At 50.6% G+C, this 24,379-nt stretch overlaps 1 protein-coding gene across 1 annotated transcript; it reads right to left on the reverse strand.

The window, feature by feature from the left end:
• Positions 1-7,311: 7,311 nt before the first annotated feature.
• LOC127189915 (sericin-1-like) lies at positions 7,312-13,543 on the reverse strand. Its single transcript, XM_051146974.1, has 2 exons — positions 13,532-13,543; positions 7,312-7,761 (listed from the first exon to the last, which is right to left on the reverse strand). The coding sequence occupies exons 1-2, from the start codon at positions 13,541-13,543 to the stop codon at positions 7,312-7,314; spliced, it is 462 nt and encodes a 153-aa protein (XP_051002931.1).
• Positions 13,544-24,379: the final 10,836 nt, after the last annotated feature.

Raw genomic sequence — 24,379 nt, forward strand, 5'->3', positions numbered from 1 at the left:
AACCCAACTGTGGTCTGGGAGGCGATGCCATCTGGCCCTTGACTGCATTAACAGTCTCATATCTTCAACAGTCCATACCTTCACTCTACCAAGGCCGCGTGTCGGCTGGGCTGCCATGCCAATTACAGTCGAGGCCCGGGGCCTTTGCATTCTCTGTTCCCACTACTCGGGACACCGGTTCTTTCAAAAGCCAGAGGTCCCCTGCTTAAGCATCTACGTCTCAGCTCAGACGGCTCGCCTGGCAGGAGTATGCCCAGCTTTGTCCTGAGGGGACCCCCGCTTCCCAGACCCAAGACTGCCTCATTGCCTGCGTGTCTACACACCGTCAGCGGCCACACACTGTAAACCGGCCGCAGAGTGTCTTGCCCGTGTCGTGACCACAGCACCCAGGACGGAGCTCGCTGCACTTTGGGTTTTTCCAAATGGCCACTGGGTGAGGTCAGGTGTGTTTAAACCATCTTTTCCACAGACACAGAACTATCGAGAAAACCTGACAGAACCTTTTCTATGTAACAGTTTGGGGGGAAATTTGCAAATAGCTTATTATTCACCCTACCCCACTGCACTTACTTCTTTAGAGCGAAGCAGAAAGGTTAATTCGGCCCCATCAGAGCAAAGGAGCCAATTAGTACAACTGCGATTCAGGGGAAGAATAGAGGTTAATTGCTTGGAGTCCACATGTCTCAAACGCCTAATGCTATATCATTATTTTTTAGCTACATATTATTCATTTCATACACTTAAGTATTCCGCCTTATTACTAATTAGTAATTCCTTATCCTCAAATTTTGCCCAATGCAGGCTGTCACCGTAGGGCCTCCTCAGCCCCTGTCTCCCCCTCCCAAGACAGAATGTGACTTGAGAACTTGGCACCTTCTGCTCCCTGCTCCCACTCCCACCGGCACCCCCATTTTCACCTCGTCTCTCCTGGGCATGGCATCCCTAACTGCTGGCTCTTTTATCTCAGCCTCTGGCTTCCCCCCTGCCCCCTCAGCCCTCCCCTGCTCAGCCCTCCCCCCTTAGCCCTCAGCCTTGACTGTGGCCCAGGAAGCTGGTCTATGCTTATCTATTGGTTGGACCCAAGATGGGAAGTCTGCCAGCTTGGAAAGCCATGGTCTTCTGAAGGGTCCACCCTTGGCACTTAGCATCAACAATGCCTGGGAGCACAGTGGCAGCAGCAAAAATAACAGTAATGGTGGGTCTGCCTATCCTGGCACGCTGCAGAGGGGTTTCCACACACGCCTGGACCCACACGCCTGGACCCACACAATGCCAGGCCTGGGCATGAGCACTGGCCACCCGTGCATCCGGCAGGGCAACCCTTGGAGAACCCCTGTCTGCTTTTAGCTGGACTCTCAGTGACCAAAGCCTCACTCTCCCTAACACAGCAAACATGTCTGTGCCCCAGCCTAGCCTGGAGCTGGAGAGCTCTATGCTGGATTAATGACGCCATTGGGATGCTCAGTGGGGATGGAACAGCGAGGGGAGGAAGCAGATGTGGGGCTCACTGCACTTTCTCTGCCTGGGATAAAGACAAATCTGATAAAATGAGTCGGGGAGCAGCCCTCTCCTCTGTGGAATTAACAGTCATAGACTATAAACTGTGTCTACCTTAAGGCAAGGTTGGATACATGTGCAGAAAACAGGAGACTGCCAAGAGTCCAGACATATGTTAAAGAGAACAAAACAGCTGGGCACAGCGGTGCATGCCTGTAGTCCTAGCACACATGCGGTAGAAGCAGGAAGATCAGGACTTCAAGGGCATCCTTGTCTACATAGAGGGGCTAGCCTAGGCTACATGAGCATGGACAGCAAGAAACTGACAGAGTCCAGAACTGAAAAGTATAATATCACACAGACCTCAGAGAAGAGAAGACATGTTTGGGAAGACTACCCAGTGGCCTGCCCATCAAAGAACAAAAGCTCCAAAGCATGAGAGGACATGAAGAGGCAGAGTGTAGACCAGGGGGACACTGAATGGCAAAGGCACTATAAGAAGAACCTTCTAGAACTTATCAAAGCTGTAAGCCCTAGGTCCAAAAATACAAGGCAAATAAAGAGAAATCCATACTTGACTTATGGTTTTGAAACTACTGAGTGTCAGAGACAGGGGGGATTTTAGATGCAGCCAGAAGGAAAAGAGACTCAGCCTTCAGCATAGGGAGGAAGAGAGCCAGGCAGAGACGAGGAGAACATGCATATTGAGGTGTCCTGTCTTGTGACAGCACCTCTGGGGACAAGGTGCACTGCGGGTATTTGCACTTCAACAAAAACAAGAATGAAAATACTTCACATTAAAGTCTGCAGGAAATAAGTGGGACAGGAAAGGAGGACTCCTAATGGCTTGTGTGACTGCGTGTGTGGTGTGTGCACATACGTGTTCATTTATGTGTGCTGTGTATATGCATGTGCACATGTGTGTGTATGAGTGTGCATGTGTGTGGTTCGTGTATATATGTGTGTATGTGTGCTGTGTGTATGCATGTGCACATGTGTGTGTGTATGAGTGTGCATGTGTGTGGTTCGTGTATATATGTGTGCTGTGTGTATGCTTGTGTGTACATGTGTGTATACTTGTGTGTACATGTGTGTGTGCATGTGTGCTGTGTGTATGCTTGTGTGTACATGTGTGTGTGCGTGTGTGCTGTGTGTATGCTTGTGTGTACATGTGTGTGTGCATGTGTGCTGTGTGTATATGTATTTAAAGAAAAACTGGGGGAGTGGGGGAGCTGTAATCCGGGCACTCAGGAGGCGAAAGCGGGAGGATCAGGCCTTCAAGGTCATCCTTTGCTGTACCAGATTTCAAGGCCAACCTGGGCTAAAAAGAAAAAAAGCTAAACAGTTACCAACTTAAGCATCCTCCTCAGAATCTGCATGAAGCAGAGCACACACAAACACTCTCCCGGGCAGACTTTCTTCACAGAGCCCAGTTTGCAAAATGCAAAATGGCTTCCTTCCTTCTTGCCTGGCAGGGCCTCTTGCACTCTTCACGAACTGTCTGTGGAGACACACACAACTGTGGTGTGGAATGTCCACTCACGCTGCAGGCAGCTCCCTCCGACGGTGAGTCCTTTGGCTCAGAGCTATTTAATTAAATTTAACAACAGATTCTGTGTACCTGAGAGTGGTAATGCTAGTTCCCCCTCACAGCAGCACAGTAAGGCTTCCTTTTAAACTATATTTGGGGAGAAGACAGAATTCAAAGGGAAATATGAGATAAATAATGATGTGCCCCCCCCAAAAGTCTTCCATTTACACTGGAAATCCAAGTGTCCGTCTCTTGTCCTGTTGTTATACGGGTCAAAGAATTTACACACATAGCAAGACCAGGCTCTGCAGATCCATATGCCACTTGCAGACCATCCGAAGTCCTGGGCAGTAAAGGTCAGCTATTATCAAGGTCATTATTAGTAATAATACATTAATAATTGAAATGTAAGAAACATAATTGAGGTTAAGGCTCTAAAAATAACCCTTGGATAAGTGACTACCTCCGTGGAGCCCGGTCTTCACAGCTACCTCTCCCTTTCCTTCGGCTCTGGACCCCACTCTGTCCCCTGTCCCTCATCGACACGGCACACACCCTCCCCGGTGCAGACATTTCCAGAGCAGGGGACACAGGGTGGGACTAGCCAGGTTTACAAAGCTCCCTCTTTCCCAAAAGCTTCCCTTGACTCGGGGAGGGGGGAGGGGCACCTTTAAGACCGGAAGTGAGCCCCCACCCCCAAGGTGGCTTTTGCAGTGTCCTAGGGGAGCCGAATGGTAGAGATCTGGGGACAAGGCATCCAGTCCCGGCCCATCCCGTGAACTAAGACGCTCAGCTCAGCCCATCCTCTGCTCCAAGGATGAACAGGGTCCGGAAACAATTCAAGGGGTTATCCCCCTGTGCAGCTTGACCAGAACAAACGTCAGTATGTCGATGCTCGCCCTCCCTCTTAAAGACGACTAGCAAAGGTAAGCACTCAGGCCTTCGCCATGGCAACATTTTTGTCTTCTTTCCCCCGAATGTCTCTGCTCTTGGTAGCTCTACAGGAGTTCCTCCCAGGAAACCCTGCAGAACTGAAAGCCACCAGAGCCAGACGTTTTTTCCTCTTCTCAGGTGTTTTTCTGCGGCCGGCCGCCAGGCGGAGCCCCAGCTTTCTCTATGGAGCCACCTAGGTCATTTACTACATTGAAACTGTGGGAATCCACCCTCCTTCACCCACAGGCCTGCGGCTTCCTAGGGGAAAGGTCCAGGTCTTGACCCCAGTGGGCCCACGGTCTAAGTGTGGGATGGCAGAAGGACTCGCAGGCCAAGCGTCAGGCACATGGGAGCCTCAGGGTTCTGGACTGCTTTGCCTAGTAGCCTACTCTCTCCCAGAGCCTAAGAGGCCCAACCGTGGTGAGTTAAAACTGTAAGGGGGTGGGGGGGGAGTGGCGGGGGGCACCCACATTGTCTGTGGTAGTTACATTGGGATGTCCCCCATAAGTCTCAGGCTTCTGGACACTTGGTCCCCAGTTAGAGGGTGTGGCCTTTGGAGGAAGTATGCCTCTCAGAAGGTGAGCTATCAAGTTTCAAAACACTAGTTAGTGCTCCCTGCTCTCCTTGTGCAGAGAGTGGTCCCCTATCCCTACTGCTGTGTCGTCATGGACTCCAGCCCCACTTAAACACTTTTTTCTGTAAGTTCCATTGGCCGAAGCGTTTTATCACAGCAATAGAAAAGTAACTAAAACAGCCATAACAGGTGTAACCCTTCGGCTTCCCCTGGGCACTGGCTTCAGGGGCAGCCTCTGAGCCCGCCAGAGGGACGGCTTCAAGACAGCATTCATTACGCTGAAATGTCAAAATCGTGTTCTCTCTTTGAACTGTGTCTCCTGTTATTGTCTTCGACTAAAACCTAATCCCCCTATGAACTGACCTTCACCCACACAGCCCCTTCCCGCTAGGCCAGCCTCATCTAGGACCATGCTCTTCAAGTTAGACCAACAGTCAGGGAGGGGATATGTGGCGAGCTGGCCAGAAGGCCATTTCTGGAACTCACTGGACCCATGCCACCTTTGGGGGCCTGTTTCTCTCCTTCTACAGCCTGGCCACAAAACCTGCTGTACCTGCCAGGCCCAAAGGCGTGTCCAACTCCTGAGCATGGACTGGCCTGGCGTGGCCTGGCTGAGCCCCCGGCAAGGATCATCTCTGCCTCACTGCCTCCAGTGCACACGCACCACAGCCAAACAGGCAGCTCTCAGCTCACTCCTCCAATCTGCTTGCGGCGATCCCCGAAAATAGGCTTCTGTCATTAATCCGCTGGATAGCAGCTTCGAGAATTGAACATTAAACATCACATCAGGGGGCAAGAGATGGATTCAAATTCTACGGTCCCACATCCAGCTGGGCGATATGAACAAACACACATATACACACACACACACCACACACACACACCACACACACACACACACACACACACCATACATATACACACCACACACATACTACAACACACACACACACACACACACACACACACACACACACACGCACGCACGCACACACTGTTTTTCTGCCCTTACAAGGTTTGATTTACAGGGAGAGGAACAAGAAGCCACTGACAGGAAACACATGAGCCTCTCGGCTTTGAGAAGTACCATGCCATGCTGAGAGAGCTGATGCGCTCTCGCCCACCCTGCCTCTGTGCCCAAGGGCCGCCTGTGCTTCCCTGCCTCCTTAGGACGGGGCTGCAAGTTCCAGGAGGGAGCGGCAAGTGCTTGCCATGGCCCAGGGTCACGGAACCAGCTTGCAGAGGATCCCTTTCTTTCCTCTCAGAAAGCCATGAGAACTTACTAGAACTGTAGTACCAATACACCAGTGACCACAGCAGACCCAAGCCATGTGGTACTTAGAGTCTACCGGGAGATTCAATGGCGGCCTGGGATGACTGCATGGCTGTGGTCTGCTTTTCTCCAGGGTACCCACGAGGAACCCACTGTTGCTGCAGGCGTTCCAGCTCGCCTTCCTGATGCTCACGTGGGAAAGGGTTAAACAGAAACCTGCCCATCCCAGAATATGAAGTAAAAGCAAGCTGGCCCTGAGGCTGACTGGGTGCCTTCTCACAGAGAGGTGCGGGTTGAAGCCACAGCTGTCCCTGGCTTCAGTGTCAGCCACGCACATTTGTCCCCAGTGACAAGGTGGCCTTAGAGAGAAACAGGAACTCTCTGTGGTGGCCCCAGCCTTGCCGCCTACTCAGCCCGGTTCTGAGAGTAGATGGCCAGCCGTTTTCTTAGACTTGTGGGACAGCTCAAAGAGACTTAAATATGCCACCAAGGCCATACATCACAGGTGGGTTAGATGCAGTGGGCTCCTCTGTCTGGCGCAGTGCCGAGACCCTGCTGAGTCCCAGGAACAGGCTTCTCAGCTTGGCATGAGTGCCTGAGTTGGGAACCGAGCCTGCCTAATGCTTTCTGGCTCTACGGACCACCCTCCTGTGCCTGTGGTGCCTGGGAACACTCTAAATTTCTCCTTCTTTTCATTTTAACGCCAACAGATACCCTGAGGTGTCTTGTGCTCTGTCTCCCAGATGGATTCTCTCTCAGATGGAGAAAATAGGGCAATTTCAGAGCATGCCTCATTGTTGCTCCTGGTGCTCCGGGCTCCATAATGCTGTCACCCTACAGGTCTCTGGCCCATATCAACATTTCCTCTATGCAAATGAAAGCCCTCATCAGCATCCTTTCTAAATGCAAACAGCGAAAGTGTCACCCAAAGACAGCATCCTTGAAAATTTCTCATTTCATTTCCAGCGCCGCTGCCACAATTGAACAGGGCTTGGCGAGATGTGGGGCAGGCGACAAGTACGCCCAGAGCACATTTCGAAGCCGAGGAACAACCCACCTGCAATCTGTTTTGACTCTTTCTCTCTGTTGCAGAAGTCTGTGATTCACAGTTAAATCCAACCAGATAAACAACCTCCGTTTTCAGGTTCTGTAAAACCTACAATTTTAGGGAGGCTGATGTGGGCGACACTGAATTGATTTCAACACGTCCCATTTCCGGTCTAATGCTGGGTTCTTTTGAGCGAGAGCGAAACATCCTCATGATGGCTTCACTCAGTATAAATACATAGGAAGCACAGGCATTCACATTAATTTTCTTCTTTTTTTTAAGATAAGAAAATATGGGTTGTTTTACTTTTCAGAGATTAATTTCCCACAGAGTTTTCATAGTTTGCCAGGTAAGGCTTCTGCATGTTAAACAGTCAATAGTTCTGTACCTAGGAAGCTCAGGTAGTGAAATTTTCCATTTTTTAATGTGGAGCCATTCTCAGTCACTCTCCTATCTCATTCAGTGAAGGGGGTCTCCCCATCAAACTCAGACCTCGGGGTCACCCCATCAAACCCAGACCTCAGGGTCTCCCCATCAGACCCAGACCTCGGGGTCTCCCCATCAGACCCAGACCTCGGGGTCTCCCCATCAGACCCAGAGCTCAGGGTCTCCCCATCAAACCCAGAGCTCAGGGTCTCCCCATCAAACCCAGAGCTCAGGGTCTCCCCATCAGACCCAGACCTCGGGGTCTCCTCATCAGACCCAGAGCTCAGGGTCTCCCCATCAGACCCAGACCTCGGGGTCTCCTCATCAGATCCAGACCTCAGGGTCTCCCCATCAAACCCAGAGCTTGGGGTCTCCCCATCAGGCCCAGACCTCAGGGTCTCCCCATCAGACCCAGAGCTCAGGGTCTCCCCATCAGACCCAGAGCTCACCAATATGGCTAGTCTACTATCAAACTTGCTCTAGAGATCCAGCTGGCTTTAGCCTCTGAGCCTCAGCCCCAGGGCAGAGAGTGGACGGCATCCTGGGTGTTAAAGCTCACAAGAAGGCTGCAGGGAGCAAATCCCTAGCACCTGAAGATCCATACTCCAGATACAACCAGGATGGCATGAGCTCTGCAGGATGCAGCCACCACAGGAATGAGCCTCACTGAGGAAACACAGTGGAGTCACTTCCGCTGTGGCAAGTGAGATTGCTGGTTTTGACCATGACTGTGGTCATGTAAAAAGCTCTCTGGGGTAAAGGGAACTCTGATGTTTATTACTTCAGTGTTTCATCTGGTTGTTCTAGCCCAGCAACCATTATAGACACTTCACAGTGAGCAGGCATCTTTTCATTATATATATGTGTATGTATGTGTTATATAAGTGTATGTGTGTATGCATGTGTTGTGTGTATATATGCATATGTGTGTGTGTGTATGTATATCCAGGTGAGGCAGTGAAGAACTGCGGTCCTGGCGTTCAGGTGGTTTAGTTGGAAGGATTCAGAGTTGGAGGCCAGCCTGGGATGAAGATGTTGCCTTAAAAGAAGGAAAGCTAGCTTTCACCTTTCTGTTCAAAGGAGGCCGCAGAGCTTTCACCTTTCTGTTCAAAGGAGGCTGCAGTACAACTTTTTTGGCCATCTCAAACCCAGGTTCAACTGATACCAGCCTCCCTCACCGTACAACCCCAACAGGTTCAGGGCTGTGCAACTGAAGTGCACAGAGGCAAAGTCACTCTCACAGCTGCTCTGTCTCCAAAATGTGCTAGTGGTAACATCACCAAGACAGCCAGTGACTGGGAGGGTCGGAGCACAGCAGCACAGCTGACAACCCAAGACATCACAAAAACACCACTTAGAAATGTAGTCACATTTTTATCTATTCACTTTTCATGGAGAGGGTGCACATGTCATGGGAGCGTGTGCACGTCAGACACCAGCCTTGAGAGTCATTGCACACATGTCATGGGAGCATGTGTATGTCAGGCACCATCTGTGAGAGTCATTGCACACATGTCATGGGAGCATGTGTATGTCAGGCACCATCCATGAGAGTCATTGCACACATGTCATGGGAGCATGTGTATGTCAGGCACCATCCATGAGTCGTTTCTCTCTTCTACCTCCTGGGCCCTGGGGATTGAACTGGTCATCTTACTTGGTAGGAGGTGCCTTTACCCAAGAAATAATGCTTTCAGTGGGATTGCTTGCATCACTCACGAGACAGTCTTTAGTCAGAGAACTTTCTGGAATGATTAAAGAGATATGTGGGCTGCAGTGTCAACAGCACGTCAGTGTCTTGTGACATCAACAGTGGTGCTGTGTAATTCCCAGCTAGTTACGAAGCACAGGAGAAAACACGGCAATAAGATCATCGGATGAAAAACTGCAAGTGTTTGCAGGACTGGGAAGAGAAACGGACATGCCCACTCCGCACAGTCTCTCAGGGCGGCAATATCCTCCACATGTAAAACATAGTTGTCCACCCATCCCACCTCTAGGCAGCTGGCTTACAAAACTACTGGTCTGTGCACATTCAGAGCAGCCTTTCCTATCACTGTCGTCAGAGAAAACAGTGTGTGCAAACTCCATTTGTGTGAGATCCATGTGCTATGGTGTGCCCACACAACACTGCACACTTGTAGAGTGAATGCAGCTGCTCCGTAACACACTGTTGTGCACAAATGTCAGTTCAATGCTGTACAGAGAATATACACTGAAGGTGGGGCAATATGGTGAGCAGGAAGAACGTGAGCAGGTGGCTAACTCCTTCCTTGGAGAGAGACCATTCGAAAGCACTCACCTACACACACACCTGGTCACTCCTACAGAACTGTGATCCTGGGAGCACAGGGAAAGAATGGCACTGGCCTGGAGAGAGACACCCGTGCAAGGGCGGGATCCCACACTCCAGACCCAGGCACCATCCTCTGGGTTGGTATCTAACACCCATGGCTTTTGCTGGGCTAAATCAGGGGCACACTGATAAAGCAGACAAGCAATCCCTAATAGTTCAGAACACGTTTCCCTGCAAGTGGAAGACCCTGGGGAAAGCCCCAGCACCTGGGGGTCCTGAGCAGGCCATTTGTCCCAGATAGGCAGCCTTTGTGCTGCTCGAGAGCCCTTCCTGGATGATCTGCTCGGCATCTTGAAATGACAGGAGTGTTACAATGCATCCAGAAATGGGGCGCCTGGCTAGGAGGAGGTGTGTGTCTGTGTAGGAAACCATTATCTTACAGGAAACAACGGGCAGGCTCTGCGGAGGTTGCAGCACCAAGTGTCCCCCTCTTTCGCTGTGTCCACTCCTGACAGTTTCACAATAACAGGCCACTACCCTTTTCAAAAAGACACAAGCAAACCACCAGAAAGTCCCACAGAAAAGGATCCAGTGCCAGAACGATCTGTCAGGTCGCCTTTGTCATCCCCCATCCCCCAACGGCAGTGTGTGCACTCTTGCTTGGCCTGTGCATTTCCTAAATCCACTGGCAGGAGGACGCCGGCGTTTGTAGCCTTTATTAATCTGCGTTCCTTTCAAATCACTAACCATTTTTATTTGGCCCTCTGCTGTCTCCAGGACTGTTTTCCAGAAGCTTTGGGTGCATTTCTTGACTTGTAAGGTTTTGGGCTGCTGCAGGTGCTAATCTCAGCAAACGACTTGCTGGGCATCCCTGGGGAGGCCGCTGGCGGTTTAGCTGGTGACAGACCTGCTGTGGCAAGCATGAGGACCTGAGTTTGATACTTAGTCCCCATACGAAAGCTGGCCGCAATAATGGAGGGCCTGTAACCCAGTCAGTGTTAGGGAGGTTAAGGAGGCGTCCTAGGGCTTCCTGGACAGCTGGTTAAAACCCAAGTCAGTGAGCTCTGGGTTCAAAACCCAAGGTAGAAAGCAAGAGAAAGATACCTGATGTTGACCTATGGTCTCCACAAGTGTGTGTGCGCGCGCACACACACACACACACAAGCACAAACACACATGCATGCATATGCACCCACACACATGTGTACACATACAAGTACTTAAACACATATACACATAAAGTTAAAGTCATTTGGGGAATAATTGCTACCAGGCTTCCCTGGTGCCCCGCGGTGTAAGGGCTTGGGCCTTGAGAAGGAGAGTCTTGGGGCGATTCATCGGTTTCATGCTTTCAGCTGGGGCTGGGAGCTTTATCCTGCTGGAGCTGTGGTCCCCCTGGGTCCCCAGGGTCCCTGCAACTCCACCTCAGCCTCACTCTCCCCCAACCTCAGCTCCATTCCCTCCTCCACTTCCTCCGGCTACAGCATGATCCCCCCAGCCCCCCAGGAAAGGCTCAGGCCCAACTGTGGGAAGAAACATTCTTTGTGTTCCTATGCAACAAAATTGAGTGTGTGCGTGTAGGTGGTCTGTGTTTTTACAAACTCCCCTCCTTGGTTGTTATAAGATTAAAATAATTTTCTCCCTCAGTAAATGCTTCCCTTCAAAACCACTGGAAGAACACAATTCACCTGCCCATTTTCAACTCCTATTTTCTTGGGGACAGGAGGAAAAGGCAATTGAGAGACCTCTTTCCTCGGAAAGAGGCAGGCATAGAGCAACTGTCTGGCAAGAGAGTGTAGCGTTTCCATGACAGCTCTGATCGATGTTTCATTTACTCTGAACTTTAGCAAAGACAGGTAAGCATCCTTGGTCCTTGAGGAAGGCACAGAGAGTAGGTTTTGCAGTAAATAACTTTTTGAAATCCTCAGTAAACTTAGCGGACAGCTTCATTAAGATTTCAGGGAATTTTTAAGGGATTCTATGCCTATTTTAAAACCATAGTTGAGGGTTTTTCTTCTTTAATTCCTGGACTGTTTCTGCTGCTGAGAAATCTGAACATTTAACAGTGCAGTCCATTTTCCTTTACAATGATGAGAAATCTATGCCCATCTGAGCACACTGAAGCCGTACTTAAAGCCACAGTTGACTTCAAAGAAAAATGAACGTAAAAGAGAAAATTTAAAAGCTGGTCAGGCTGATGTAAGGCTGGGGAGACAGTACTTCATGTTTGTCCTTGAAATAAAACAAAATAATAAAACATTAAAAAACAAACAAACAAAAAAAAAAACCAAAGCCCAAATTCACCTGTCACTGATCAGCAATGCCAGTCTGCCACCAGGCCACTGAAAAAGCACACTCCTGCTGACAGCCAACAGCCCCATTGACGTGAGTGTTTACATAATTACACAGGGAAACAGTGCATGCTTTCTGATTTAATGCATGTTTTAACAAGCTCTTCAACCACAGTGTGGGCTTCTATAATCAAATCAAGCCTTTTCAATTAAGACACAATTAGAAAAGGTGTCATGGTGTTACTGCTACGCACTTTGCTGGGAGGAGGGGTTTAAGACTTGCTGGGCTGGAAGTCGGCACTAACCCAGGAGGCCTGGGTGCGAACACCTCATGGGAACCCTAGGAAGGCATGTGAGCTGTGCACTTGTGGTTCCAAGTGACATGACAGATGTTAGCCGTCAGCTCTGCAATACACTGAGGACAGAAGATGAAAACCAAGGGTGACCCAGGGGACTCAGGGACATCCTACCATGGCTTTGACTTTGAATCTCAGTGCCAGCGAATGTGGTGAGGACCAGAAATGGTAGGCGCCTCTACCTTGCTGTGCTGTTTACTGCATCTCGGCGCATTCTAGAGATGTAGGCTCCTTTAGACGCCCTCGAGCTCCCAGCTCTGTTTAGAGATGTGAGACAAAGCCCTGAAGAAGATACTTGGTTTGCCAAAAGTTGGCAGAATGTTTGCCTGCTTGTGAAACAAAGAAAGAAATACACTACTCCACTGACACCCCCAAATGAAGGGTCCTTGGAGCAGACATGCCAAGAGGCTTCCCGCCTGGTTCAGACTCAGATGGCCCCCTCCCGTTTTCACACAGCAGTTGCCAGTGTCAGAGGGTGTAGGTCGGAGTGAGTCCATCCACGGGGCCTGTCAATGTCATGGACTCACAAAGGGATATCTGCGGGTGTCACTGTGTTAGGGAAGGTGAGGTGAGGGGGCTACCAGACCCCAAGTCCAATGACAGGTGTCCTTATAAAGGACATGTGGAGCAGTGTGCGCACACACGAGGGGGACTGTGTGAAGACAGCTGTAGAGACTAAATGACACGTGTGGGCAATCATAAACATGCTGATCTCCAACCTCACACCTTTGACTCCTGACTGCAGGGCTTGGGGGTTTCTTCACAGGGACTCCGGGTGGGGGGGTAACCGGCACGCTTTTTAGTCCTGTTGCTAACTCCACCCTATCCAGTGCCATCTCTCACTTGGAAAAACCACTCAACAAGCTAGCAAGCAAACAACTCCTCTTGTTAGCTGAGTGCCTTGTGTTATCTTACCAAGAGCCAGGTTAAAACGATTTATGGAAGCAACGCAACTCCTGCTTTATGGAACATTGTATCTATTTAGGGCCCGGTTTATTCCACCTCCACGTTTGGTTTATCTAACGGCACATTCCCAGTACTTCATTGGCCAAGGCCATCAATCGCCATTCCCATTTGAAATGAGTACGGTGGGTGCCGCCACCACACAGCCAGCACGGGAAGTGAGGACCCTGGAGGCGGCCTCTCTTTCTATAACGTTTAGTTACAAGTTTGGAGGGACCAATAATCACAATGTAGCCTTTAACCTCCACGGCAGGATCTTTCCTAGACGCAGTTGTAAACAAAAGACATCTCTGCATTCTCGGTGCCCGTGTTCCACTTTGGTGCTGGGGCAGACGTCACTTACCAGCCACGGCATTCCTCGCTGGGTCCATATTTGTGTTTGTGCACACAGCTCTCTGGAAGGCCAGATGATGGAGTTCCTCAAGCCACAAGTTAACAGGATTAAAAACCCAATGGGCACTTCCTCCACACAGCTGACCGGGCAGTTGTGGGGGATGGAGGGCACCGGCATAGACCACTGCTGGAGCTATTTTGATGGTATTGCCTTGGCAAGCAGACATTCTAGGAGACAGAGCTCTGGAGACAATGATGAGACTCCACCCTGGGTCTTGCTCTTCCTAGCCTGAGTTGGATCACCTTTTTTGAAGTCTTATTTTCACCGCTTCTGAAAACAGTGTTTTGAGAATGCAATAATTAAATGGAAGAGTCCAGCGAGCAGTCGATTGTCTGGGACAGAATAAGCGCTGGGTTGGTGTTGGCACAGAGCGGCTGCGGCGGCGGCGGCGGCGGCGGTTGCTGCTGCTGCTGCTGCTGCTGCTGCTGCGGCTGCTGTGGGTGGCAATATGCCGATGTCGATGCCATCAAAGGCAGTTTTTTAGCACTACATTTCAACAACTCAGAGGACCGTTGGCAGGGGTGGTGGAGTGGACGAGAATGGCCCCCAGAGGCTCTTACATTTGACTGCTTTTGAGTGCTTGATCCTTGTTTAGTGGTACTGTCTGGGAAGGATTAGGAGGCGTGGCTTTGTTGGAGGTGTGTCACTGGGGGTGGGCTTTGATGTTTCAAAATCCCGTGACAGCCCAGTGTCTCTCTCGGATCAGCTGTGAGCCCTTGGCTACTTCTTCAGTGCCATGTCTGCCTGCACGCCTCCATGCTCCCCACGTGATGACCATGGGCTAACCCTCTGAAAATGGAAGCGAGCCCCCAGTTAAATGTTCCTTTTTTATAAGTGTCCTTGGTCATGTTGTCGCCTCACAGCAGAACATGACTAAGACAGCAGGAGATACCTGGGATTCTGTGTGGTGGATGGTTCATGGAGCTTAACTAGTGTTTGCTCTCTGGTGCCTCCGCAGGCCTGGTCCGGCCACTGCATCAGCTCTGGGGGAGTTTCACCCCCAAAGGAGGGCATAGCTGGGGGGAGCTGCTCCCTGTGGGGCTCAAGAGAATTAGAAATAGGGGAGGGGAGAAGTGGGAGGGAGGGAAGAATGGGAGGAAACAGGGGAAGGGCTAACAATCGAGATGTAATATGAATAAATTTTTTAAAAAATGGAAAAAAAATAGAAAAGCAACAGACAAAGTGAGACCCTGCAGAGAGCGAGGAGGCAGCCATGTCAGGCTTGTGTGGTTTCAAGCTTAAACCGTAACCGCAGAAGGTTCCTGGTGGGAAGGGACACAGGAGAGAACCAGTTTGGTTTCTGGACCAGGGACAACTGAAGCCTATGATGGACAAGCAAGGAACACGAACTTGGGGCTGCTCTCGACTAATGCGCCCCCACCAGGGCTGCTGTTTCTTCTCACTAATTTTGATTCTCCGCTTTCTCCTCTAGGAAGGAGATGGAACGTAAGGCTGACAGGAAGCCCTCTCCAAACACCGGCTCCCCCTGCGGTCACGCCCCTCACAGCCATTTCCATTTAAGGAAGCCTAAGCCCTTGGGCAGGTGTTAGTCCCTTTGACTTAGACAAGGAAGGGTTTGGTTTCTTTTTCTTTTCTTTCCTTATACCACCTCTCTCACCTTTTTCTTTCTGAAGGCAACGTTATGTTTCAGTATATTTCTATCATGCACACAGTCTTTCTAAATACAGTACTTTCACGTCCATTACGTCGGCCATGGGATAAATTAGAGCTGCCTGTGTGAGGGGCCTGTGCGCGCCCGTGTGAGGGGCCTGTGCGTGCCCGTGTGAGGCGCCTGTGTGTGGTCTTCCCAGTGGTTCTCTAAGCATGGCCCCAGAACAGCAGCAGAAGCACATTAGAAGGCAACGTGCCGGCCTCTCTCCAGATACCCGGCAAAAACTTTGCAGTGAGGTCACCAGTCTTGTCTGCTCAAGCAAGGTCTCTTGGTGAATCTGAATTCAGTTAAGCGTGGGAGTCCCCACGGTAATCAGAGCTCCATTACATGTGCCTGTTCCCCGTGTTCCCCATTTAACGGACTAGGAAACTGAGACCCATGGTAATGTGGCCAAGGTCAAGAATGTAACAGGGTGGGAGCAATTACAATTATATTATTAGCCTGCAATCCCAGCACTCGGGGAGGCAGAGGCAGGCAGGTCTCTGTGAGTTTGAAGCCAGCCTGGTCTACAAAGCAAGTCTATGACAGCCAAGGATACACAGAGAAACCCTGTCTTGAAAACCCTCCTCCCCCAAAAAGAATATATTGATTAAAAAAAAAAAAAAAAAAGGAAGAAAGAAAATAATAAACATGGGGACAAGACCAAGAGAAGGCAGAAAGAGCTCTTGGGACAGACAGGGGAGGGAAAACTTCCTGGAATAGGTAGTCAGTTCGCTGGACCTACAGGATATCAGGTGCTGGCCTTGTGAAGAAGAGAAGGCCCAATGTGGTCGGATCTGGGGGAAAGGCCTTGGTTTCTAGTATTGAAAACATTGTTAAATAAAACCAAGACGCCAACAGAGGGTTTTAGTGCAGGTTAGACACAGCAGAAAAGAGGATTGGTGATCGTGAGAACACATCGGGAGGAAATATTCACACAGAAGAAAAAGAATACACAGAAGCCGGGCATGGTGGTGCATGCCTGTAATCCCAGCACTCAGGGAGGCAGAGTTCGAGGTCAGCCTGGTCTACAACTCTAGTTTGAGTACGGGACAGCCAAGACTACACAGAGAAACACTGTGTCAAAAAACCACACATACACACACAGAGAGAGAGAGAGAGAGAGAGAGAGAGAGAGAGAGAGAGAGAGAGAGAGAGAGAGAGAGAGAGAGAAAGAAAGGAAAAAGAAAGAAAAATATACAGAAAGCCAGAAAAAATTGCAAGATAAATAGGAACCTAAGAAAAGATCTAAAGTGCAGTAAATTCTGAAAATAGAAGGAAGTCACTGTAGGAATTTTTATGGAGACCTAGGCTGCCGCCCCTTCCCTCTATCTCAGGGCACATCTCAGCCAAACACACTTGCTTTCATCCCAACCAAAAACCACCAGGAGTTTGTTCCACTTGACGTCATAGCAAACTGTAGCGGACAAACTGGGGTATTTCTATTGGCCATGCCCCTAACACACACCAGGACCACTTAGGCAGCTGTGTCATAGTGAAGAATCAGGGCTTGGTGACACAGGGGAAGGACACTGTGGGGACCTTCTCAGACACCACTGCATAAGAACAGGAGACCACCACAAAACTGGTTTTCCATCTTTCACCACCAACACCTTCTTGCTAAGACCTAGTAAGGCCCTTCCCCTCCGCTGAGGATGCAGCTGGCTGTAGGCTTGCTTAGGAGACTAGAGACTGGGGGCTGGAGGGGGTGAGTACTGTGCAACAGGAGCTAAGACACAATTTCCTAAAACTCATCCACTGGGGAAAAGGCCACAAGACACTCTTTTCACTTTACTTAAAAGTCCTTTGTACATGAACCCCCCCCCCCCATTCTATAGCTGTGCAGCTAAATTTATATAGTCGACTTCTATGTGTGTGTGCGTAGCATTGTGTACATGTTGTGCAGGTGCGTGTACGCAAACTCCAGAGGGAGACATCCAGTGTTGTCATCTACCATTCTCCATTTTATTACCTTAAAATAGTATTTTCCACTAGGTTAGGGTGGCAGCCACCAAGTCCCAAAAACCCCAGCATCACTGGGGTCAGAGGTACACATAGTCACACCTTAGCCCCACCTACTGCCCCTAAAGTCAGGTCCTCCTGCATGCAGGGCAGACATGCTCACCACAGAGTCGGCTCCTCTGCTCACGCCTGTAGGTTTGCTCACAGCCAGTCTGCTGTGGCTTAGTGCCGGGGAGTTGTTTGGTTGGCACAGCCTCGCCATGTGGTTCAGGCTGACCTTGAGCTCACTATGTAACCCAGGCTGGCCTCAATATTTCCATCCTCCTGCTCCAGCGTGTTGAGTGTTGGCATTACAGGTGTGCGCCGCCACACTTACTCAATGTGCTTTTTAGTCCGTCAGCGTCAGCCACACCAACTAATGATAATGTAAATCTGAGACAATTTAGTGGACTTCCTCTGCCCAAGTCCAATATTGAAGAATAAATAAATTGACAGGAGAGAACCAGGAGCCTTGGGCCCTGTTAAGTGGATCGTCCGAGATAATGCAGGTGTGTCAAGGCTCCCCACTTTTCTTTGGAATAGTCCTACTCCCACCTCAACTGCCAGTTACAAATTCTCCTTTTAGCAGGCAGGGCAGAGGTGGTGGTGCAGGCCTTTAATCCCAGCACTTAGGAGGCAGAGGCCATCCTTGACCATGGAGTGAGCTCCAGCACAGCCAGGACTACACAGAGAAACCTTCTCTGAAAAACAAACAAACGAGTTCTTCTTTTGAGTATACGCACCTGGCTGCTTGGCATTGGCTGTTAGTGAGACTCAAATTCCCAAGGGATTTTGTTTCTGATCCTTAAACAAGGCTCTGTAACTGAGCACTCGGAGGGGTCACTACTGTGCTGACATCTGCTGCTCTGAAACCAACCCTCCTGTGCATCTCCTCAAGCAGGGATGGCCAAGTTCACTGTCAAGTGGAGTAGATTTGGATTCACCAGGCAGATGTGGCGTGTGGGTGTTTCAGAGAGATTTGACTGACACAGGAAAACTTTGGATTTGGGTAACAGTGCCCCATGAGCTGGGGAGGGGGGTCTCAGACTGACTAGAAATGAGGGGAGGAGGGCTGGGGAACTCAGTTCTCTGTTCCCCATCTCCTGGCATGCTCCTGCTGCCATGACCTCTGCCTTGCCTTCCCCGCCTCTGTGGACTATATCCTCTTCAAAGTAAATCCTTCCTTAAGCTGCTCTCTGTGACTCAGACTCAGGACCAGCGGAGATGTTACTTCCTCGTTCTGTGATGAAATTGCTGAGGCTTGGAGGTACTGAAGACGTTGTAGCCTGATTGTCATGTCCCAGACACCGGTGTCCGTCCCCCCCCCCCCCCCCCCGCATGAACCGCCTCTGTGGCCCCTTCCTCCAAATCCTTGCCCTTTTCTGTAACATTTGCCATCATCCAGGCCCCTCCCATGGGGTGACTACAAATCCCCCCAATCTTTTTCACTGCTCAGCAGTCATTTGCAGGGGCGGGGGCAGGGGCACCCTGTTGCTCTGCTGCCAGGGTCCTGTTTCTTCCCTTCGGGGTTTCCAGGCACCGGCATATGTACAGATGCTGCACTGTAAGGAATAAAGCTTGGCTGGGCGGGTGGGTTAGCAGGATTCCCATTGGTGGTGAGTGGCTGGAGGGGAGGAAGCCGCCTCCGATACAGCTCTTTCAGTGACATGACTTTTCCAATGATACGGCTCTCTTTATTGGGGGAATAAAGGCTATATAAACTTCAGGGGGTGAGTGGGTAGGAGCTTGCGGGGTGAGTGTGCATCATTGGCTGGGGCAGAGGTGCTGGAAATGCATCGTTCACATGGGAGGAATTCCTGGTACTGGCTGGACATGACTTTATGCGGAAACCTGAAACTTGGTCAGCGTGCTATATGACTACCTCAAGGATGGTGGGTGTGGGGGTCGCAAGACTGCGGTGCACCAGGACATACAGGCCCAGAACAGGAAGAGAGCAATCCTTGCTCCTGCTGGGCTCAAGATGAGACTTCCCGGGTTTGGACACGTCCTGAGCTCACTCTTGTTCCAGGCTGGTTGCCTTGGTTGCATGGGTTACATGCTCCTCAGTGCCCAGGGGGTTTCTGTAGCCCACACAAAAAACAATTAATGCTGGGCAGGTGCCAGGCTGGTGATGCTCCAACTGTAGTTTAATCAACGTGCTCAAGACCTTTTGTTGTTGTTGTTGTTGTTGCTGAGGTCCTGGGCTGACTTCACAGCATTTCAAGGAAGGAGTAATGAAGATGCTCACACTCTGACTTTCCGAACCTGGGCTGGCGTTATGTGCAGCCACAGAAAACACCAAAGTGCCATCTTGCTTGTGTAAAGCTGGCATTGAACTAGAGGGATCCAAACTGCCCTAATTACTTTCTTTTAGGGGGATGATATAAGTTCTTAACAAACCATCATGTTCACTGTTGCTTGGAACCCTCCACACAGTTTGGAGGTTGCCTTAGTTACTTCCCTATTACTGTGACAAAACATCATGATGAGGTCAACTTACAGAAGAAAGCATGCAGCTGGGCTTACAGCTCTAGGGAGTTCAGAGTCCATGGTGGCAGAGGGAAGGTGAGGCAGCAGGAGTGGCTAGGAGGCCACATCTCATACCACAAGCAGGAGGCGGAGAACACACAACTGGAACGGCATGTGGCTCTGAAACCTCAAAGGTGGCAACCGGTGACACAGCTCCTCCAGCAAGGCTACACCTCCTGAGCCTTCCCAAGCAGTTCCGCCAACTGGAAACCAAGCGTTCAAACAATATGAACCTGTGGGGAGCCTTGTCATCCGAACCAGGAGAGGGGACCGTGGTTCAAGTTTCCCTTTCTGTGATGTGAGGAGGTGGGCACACCTGCCCTGTGTCGCCTTGTTCTGAGGCCTGTTTTCTCTCATGGGGGAAATGCTCCCTGGGCTATGTTGAAACCACCTACAAACTGGTCAAAGAGGCTGAAACCATGCAGTTACATAATAAAAACAGAGCTGAGTACGTCGTGACGTCCGTGCTGTCCTTCCCCTTCTCTGTGGGCACTGCCTGTATCCATGTTGTTTCTCACAGTGATCCGGGTTCCCAGCGCTAGCCTCTACTCCACAAGGCCGCCCGTTCTTCCTTTTTACCGAAGTCTTCTCATCTCTCGTTAACTTTCTTTTCAACGAGCAGGAGCAAACAGCCATTGATCAGCCATTTCCCCACCAGGAATCTGGTAACAAGATGTTTATTTCCAATGGCTTAGGACTTCCTCCACACTCTTCAGAGCGTTCAGGGCTACCCAACACAAGAGCGCTGTGAATGTGGCCTGATTCAAAACTGTGCACGTACTCAGAATGTTGAGAGCTTTTTTTCTAATGTTTTAGCAGACTGACTGTGTGGCCTTGCACGTGGAACTCTTTAGATGATACCATGCCACAATGCCAAGCAGAACAAACTCATATGTGCTCTGACAGCCACTGGCCATGGGGTGGGTCCAGGGCCGGGCATGGTGGTGCATACCTTTAATCCCAGCACTGGGAGGAAGAGGCAGGTGGGTCTGAGGCCAGCCTCATCTACAAAGTGAGTCCAGGACAACCAGGGCTACACACAGAGAAACCCTGTCTCAAATAACAAACAAACAAAAGTGTGGTCTAGGGAGTTGAGTGTGGTGGTTCACACCTTGATTACAAGCATTAGCGAGGCAGAGGCAGGCAGACCTCTGAGTTCAAGGACAGTAGGGTCTATGTATCCAGTTTCAGGCCAGCCAGGGCTCCATAAACATGAGTGTATTAGAGTGCTCTACAGTGAGCCAACCCTCATTACAAGGCCAGCTTGCTTTAAAGAGCAGGGTTTCAGAAGTAGCCGAGAGCAAAGTGCCTGGGTGTGCAACACTCAACCCCAACACAGCGTCCTGTGGTCCAAGCTGCTCCTGGCATTTGCAGTGACCACGTCCCTTAACTATCAGATGACGGTCTGAGGACCTGACTAAATGGCCAGCTTGCCTCACTCGCCATCATCTCCTCGGAACTTACTGCCATGCCTGACCACAGAAGGTGTTTCCTGTTTGCTGAACGGACCACAGATGCTGAGAACTTCAAGCTGACTGTCCACGGGAGAGCCTTCTATGGCTGTCACAAATGGGCCATCCCGAGACACCACTCCTTGCCTCTCTTACTGTTCCACACAGCGGTTGCCCGCGGAGCGCAGGAACGCACCAGTGATGGTCAGACGGCAATATCTCCCTTCTGTTCTTAAAACCCACAAGCAGCTCGTACGCCCTGGGGGGAGGGGTGCTAATTTGATCAAACCACCTGTAATCTTGCAACCAAATGACAGCACAGCTAACACGGTGTTTCCTTCTGGGCTTCCCTTTGCACACAGTGATGCTTTAATTAGTCGGATGTTATGTGACTCTTTGATCATAACTCACCTTAGCTAGATGCTTAACTTGAGCAGGAACCATGCCAAACAACCTCACACGCAGCCGAGTCTCTTAACACCCAAGGAGTGAGATACATAATCTGTCCACATTTCTCAGGCTAGAGACGGGATTGGCAGCTGAGGAAACCGTGTAACATCCTCAAGGTCAGAGAGTAGTGATGGCAGAGCCAGGCTGCAAATCTCACCCTCTGACTCCAAAACTTAGGGGGGCTACCCCAGACGCTTGCTTACTGAGGCACTGAATGAGCTGTGTGTTCAGCTTCCCTCACCCCGGGGGAAACTGAGCCACTATGTGTCGGTCAGAGCTGGCTCATTGTCTTAGAAATGCTCCAAATCCTGTCCTTCCTATCTCCGTGGGTCACTAATTATAAACAACGTAAACGGTATTTTCTTGGCTCCTATTTCTCACAGCTATTGGTGATGTTTTCCTCAAGGGGAAGCCTGAAACAACCCTAACCCTAAGCCTGACCCTGACCCTTGACCCTAACCCTAACTCTAACCCTGACCTTAACCCTAAACCTAACCCTGACTCTAACCCTAACCCCTGACCCTGACCCTAACCCCCGATCCTAGCCCTGACCCTAAACCATGACCCTAACCCTGACCCTAACCCCTGACCCTAATCCCTGACCCTAACCCCTGACCCTAACCATGACCCTAAACCATGACCCTAACCCTGACCTAACCCTAAACCCTGACCCTAACCCTGACCCTAACTCCTGACCCTGACCCTAGCCCCTGACCCTAACCCCTCACCCTGACCCTAACCCCTGACCCTAGCCCCTCACCCTGACCCTAACCCTTCACCCTGACCCTAACCCCTCACCCTGACCCTAACCCCTACCCTGAACCCTTACCCTGACCCTAGCCCCGCCCTGACCCTAGCCCCTCACCCTGACCCTAACCCTTCACCCTGACCCTGACCCTGACCCTCCTTCCACCACACCTTCCATGGTCTTACTGCCCAGGCTTCTGTCAGCCACAGCAGACACCCACAGGACCCTCCCACTGCTGGCAGGAGCCACCCTGGCCTCTCACACCTGATGCTACTGCTCTGCCACTGAGTCCAGATCGAAGGTGAGAGAGCCCTCTCCTCTGCTGATATAGATGCTTTGAGGTCTCCTACCAAAGCCCTGTGCAATTGCCACCAGTGCTGTCAGTACCTGGTTCATAGCTGCTGTGACAAGCGCATGGCTTTGGATGCTGTACTTGGTCCCACAGGCTTGTCGGCAAAAGGGGAGCAGACCTCTGTCAGTATCTGGGGGGTTGGTGCCAGGAACCCCACAGGCACCAGCATCTACAGAGGCTCAGGACCCTGACTCCAATGTGCTGGGGTGGCTCTTACACCACTGTGTTTCGGGGAAGTGACAACAGGAAGGCTGCACATGCTGGGGTGTGCTTGCCTCTGTTTCCCACACAAACTTGGTTAAGTCCATGGAGATGGAGTCTGAGGAGTCAAAGGGCCAACTGCCCTCAAGGTTCTCCCGCACTCTGGATCACCTCAGGATTTTCCTCAGAGAGATTATTTAGTCCCTCAACCAAGCAGAGTCTTGAAAAACTCAACTTACTTCCAAGACATCTTGGCGTCCTCCAGGGCTAACAGTGGCCACCATATTGTCACCCGTTGGCCTTGGTGACAAGCACTTTTACCTGTTGAGCCATTTCGCTGGCCCCAGACTCATTTCCTAAAGAGCACACAGGCTCTCCTGCTGCCTGGGTGGGCTGGAACAAATGGACCCATGTTAAAATTTTAAGGCTGTAGCTTCATGGCTTCCAGTCAGCAAGGCATGAGGAGCCCACACAAAATGAAAGTGCAGAGCTTCTCCTTCAAGACAGTAAGAATTCCAAGGACAGAGGACTGACATCTACTCGGTGGTACAAGGCATGCACAAGGCCTTGAGGATAAATGCTGTTTGTGGCGGAGGGTAAGTTCAAGCTGGAAAGAGCACAATATTAAATCTCATGCAGAGCCCTGTGTGCCAGCCTCACATCCGAGTATCCCCACAGCAGAACATAAAAATAAAAGAAAATAACAAGAACAACAAAAAAAACCCCGCCATACTTTAGAGAGCCACTTTTATATGTAAGTATGAATTCTGATTTCTATGAAAGAATGCTAAATGTAAGTATTTACAAGCCAAAATATGAACCATCACAGGCAGATATGCCATTCTTATAGGAGCACAGTTGACTTGGCTCGGTAGTGTGGTGAAAATGCAGGAATACCGGTGTGTCTTTCTGTTTTCCTCAGAGCCTCCATGTCCTGCTGGAGTTCTGTATGGCAGGGTGAAGCTGCAAGAAGCAGAAGAGGTGCAAGTCCGGACATGGCACAGCATGGTGGGTGGCAAGGCATTGTGGGTGGCAAGGCACTGTGGGTGGCAAGGCATTGTGGGTGGCAAGGCATTGTGGGCCAATGGCACACAGAAGCGGTCCCTGTACCAGAGCCGTTATGAGGCAAGAAGGGTTTGCTGCCCCCAGACTGGCTGTCACGCAGCCTTCATCGACTCTCACCTCAGCAAAGCCTTGGCCTGAGGGCTGCCCTTCCCCCAGGTTCTTTATTAGCCTGGTCGTTCCCTACTGCACCACTGTTTCAGTTTAATCCCTGCTGCTGTGACATAACACTCTGACCCAAAGGAACTTGGGGGAGGACATGGTTTATTTTGTCTCACTGGTCACAGTCCGTCATTGAGGAAACTCAGGGCAGAAACCCAAGCGGGCATTTGAAGCCCAAATCACGGAAGAC

The sequence above is a fragment of the Acomys russatus genome, chromosome 5 (assembly GCF_903995435.1).
Source record: "Acomys russatus chromosome 5, mAcoRus1.1, whole genome shotgun sequence".
In the NCBI taxonomy this organism is placed as follows: Eukaryota; Metazoa; Chordata; class Mammalia; order Rodentia; family Muridae; genus Acomys; species Acomys russatus.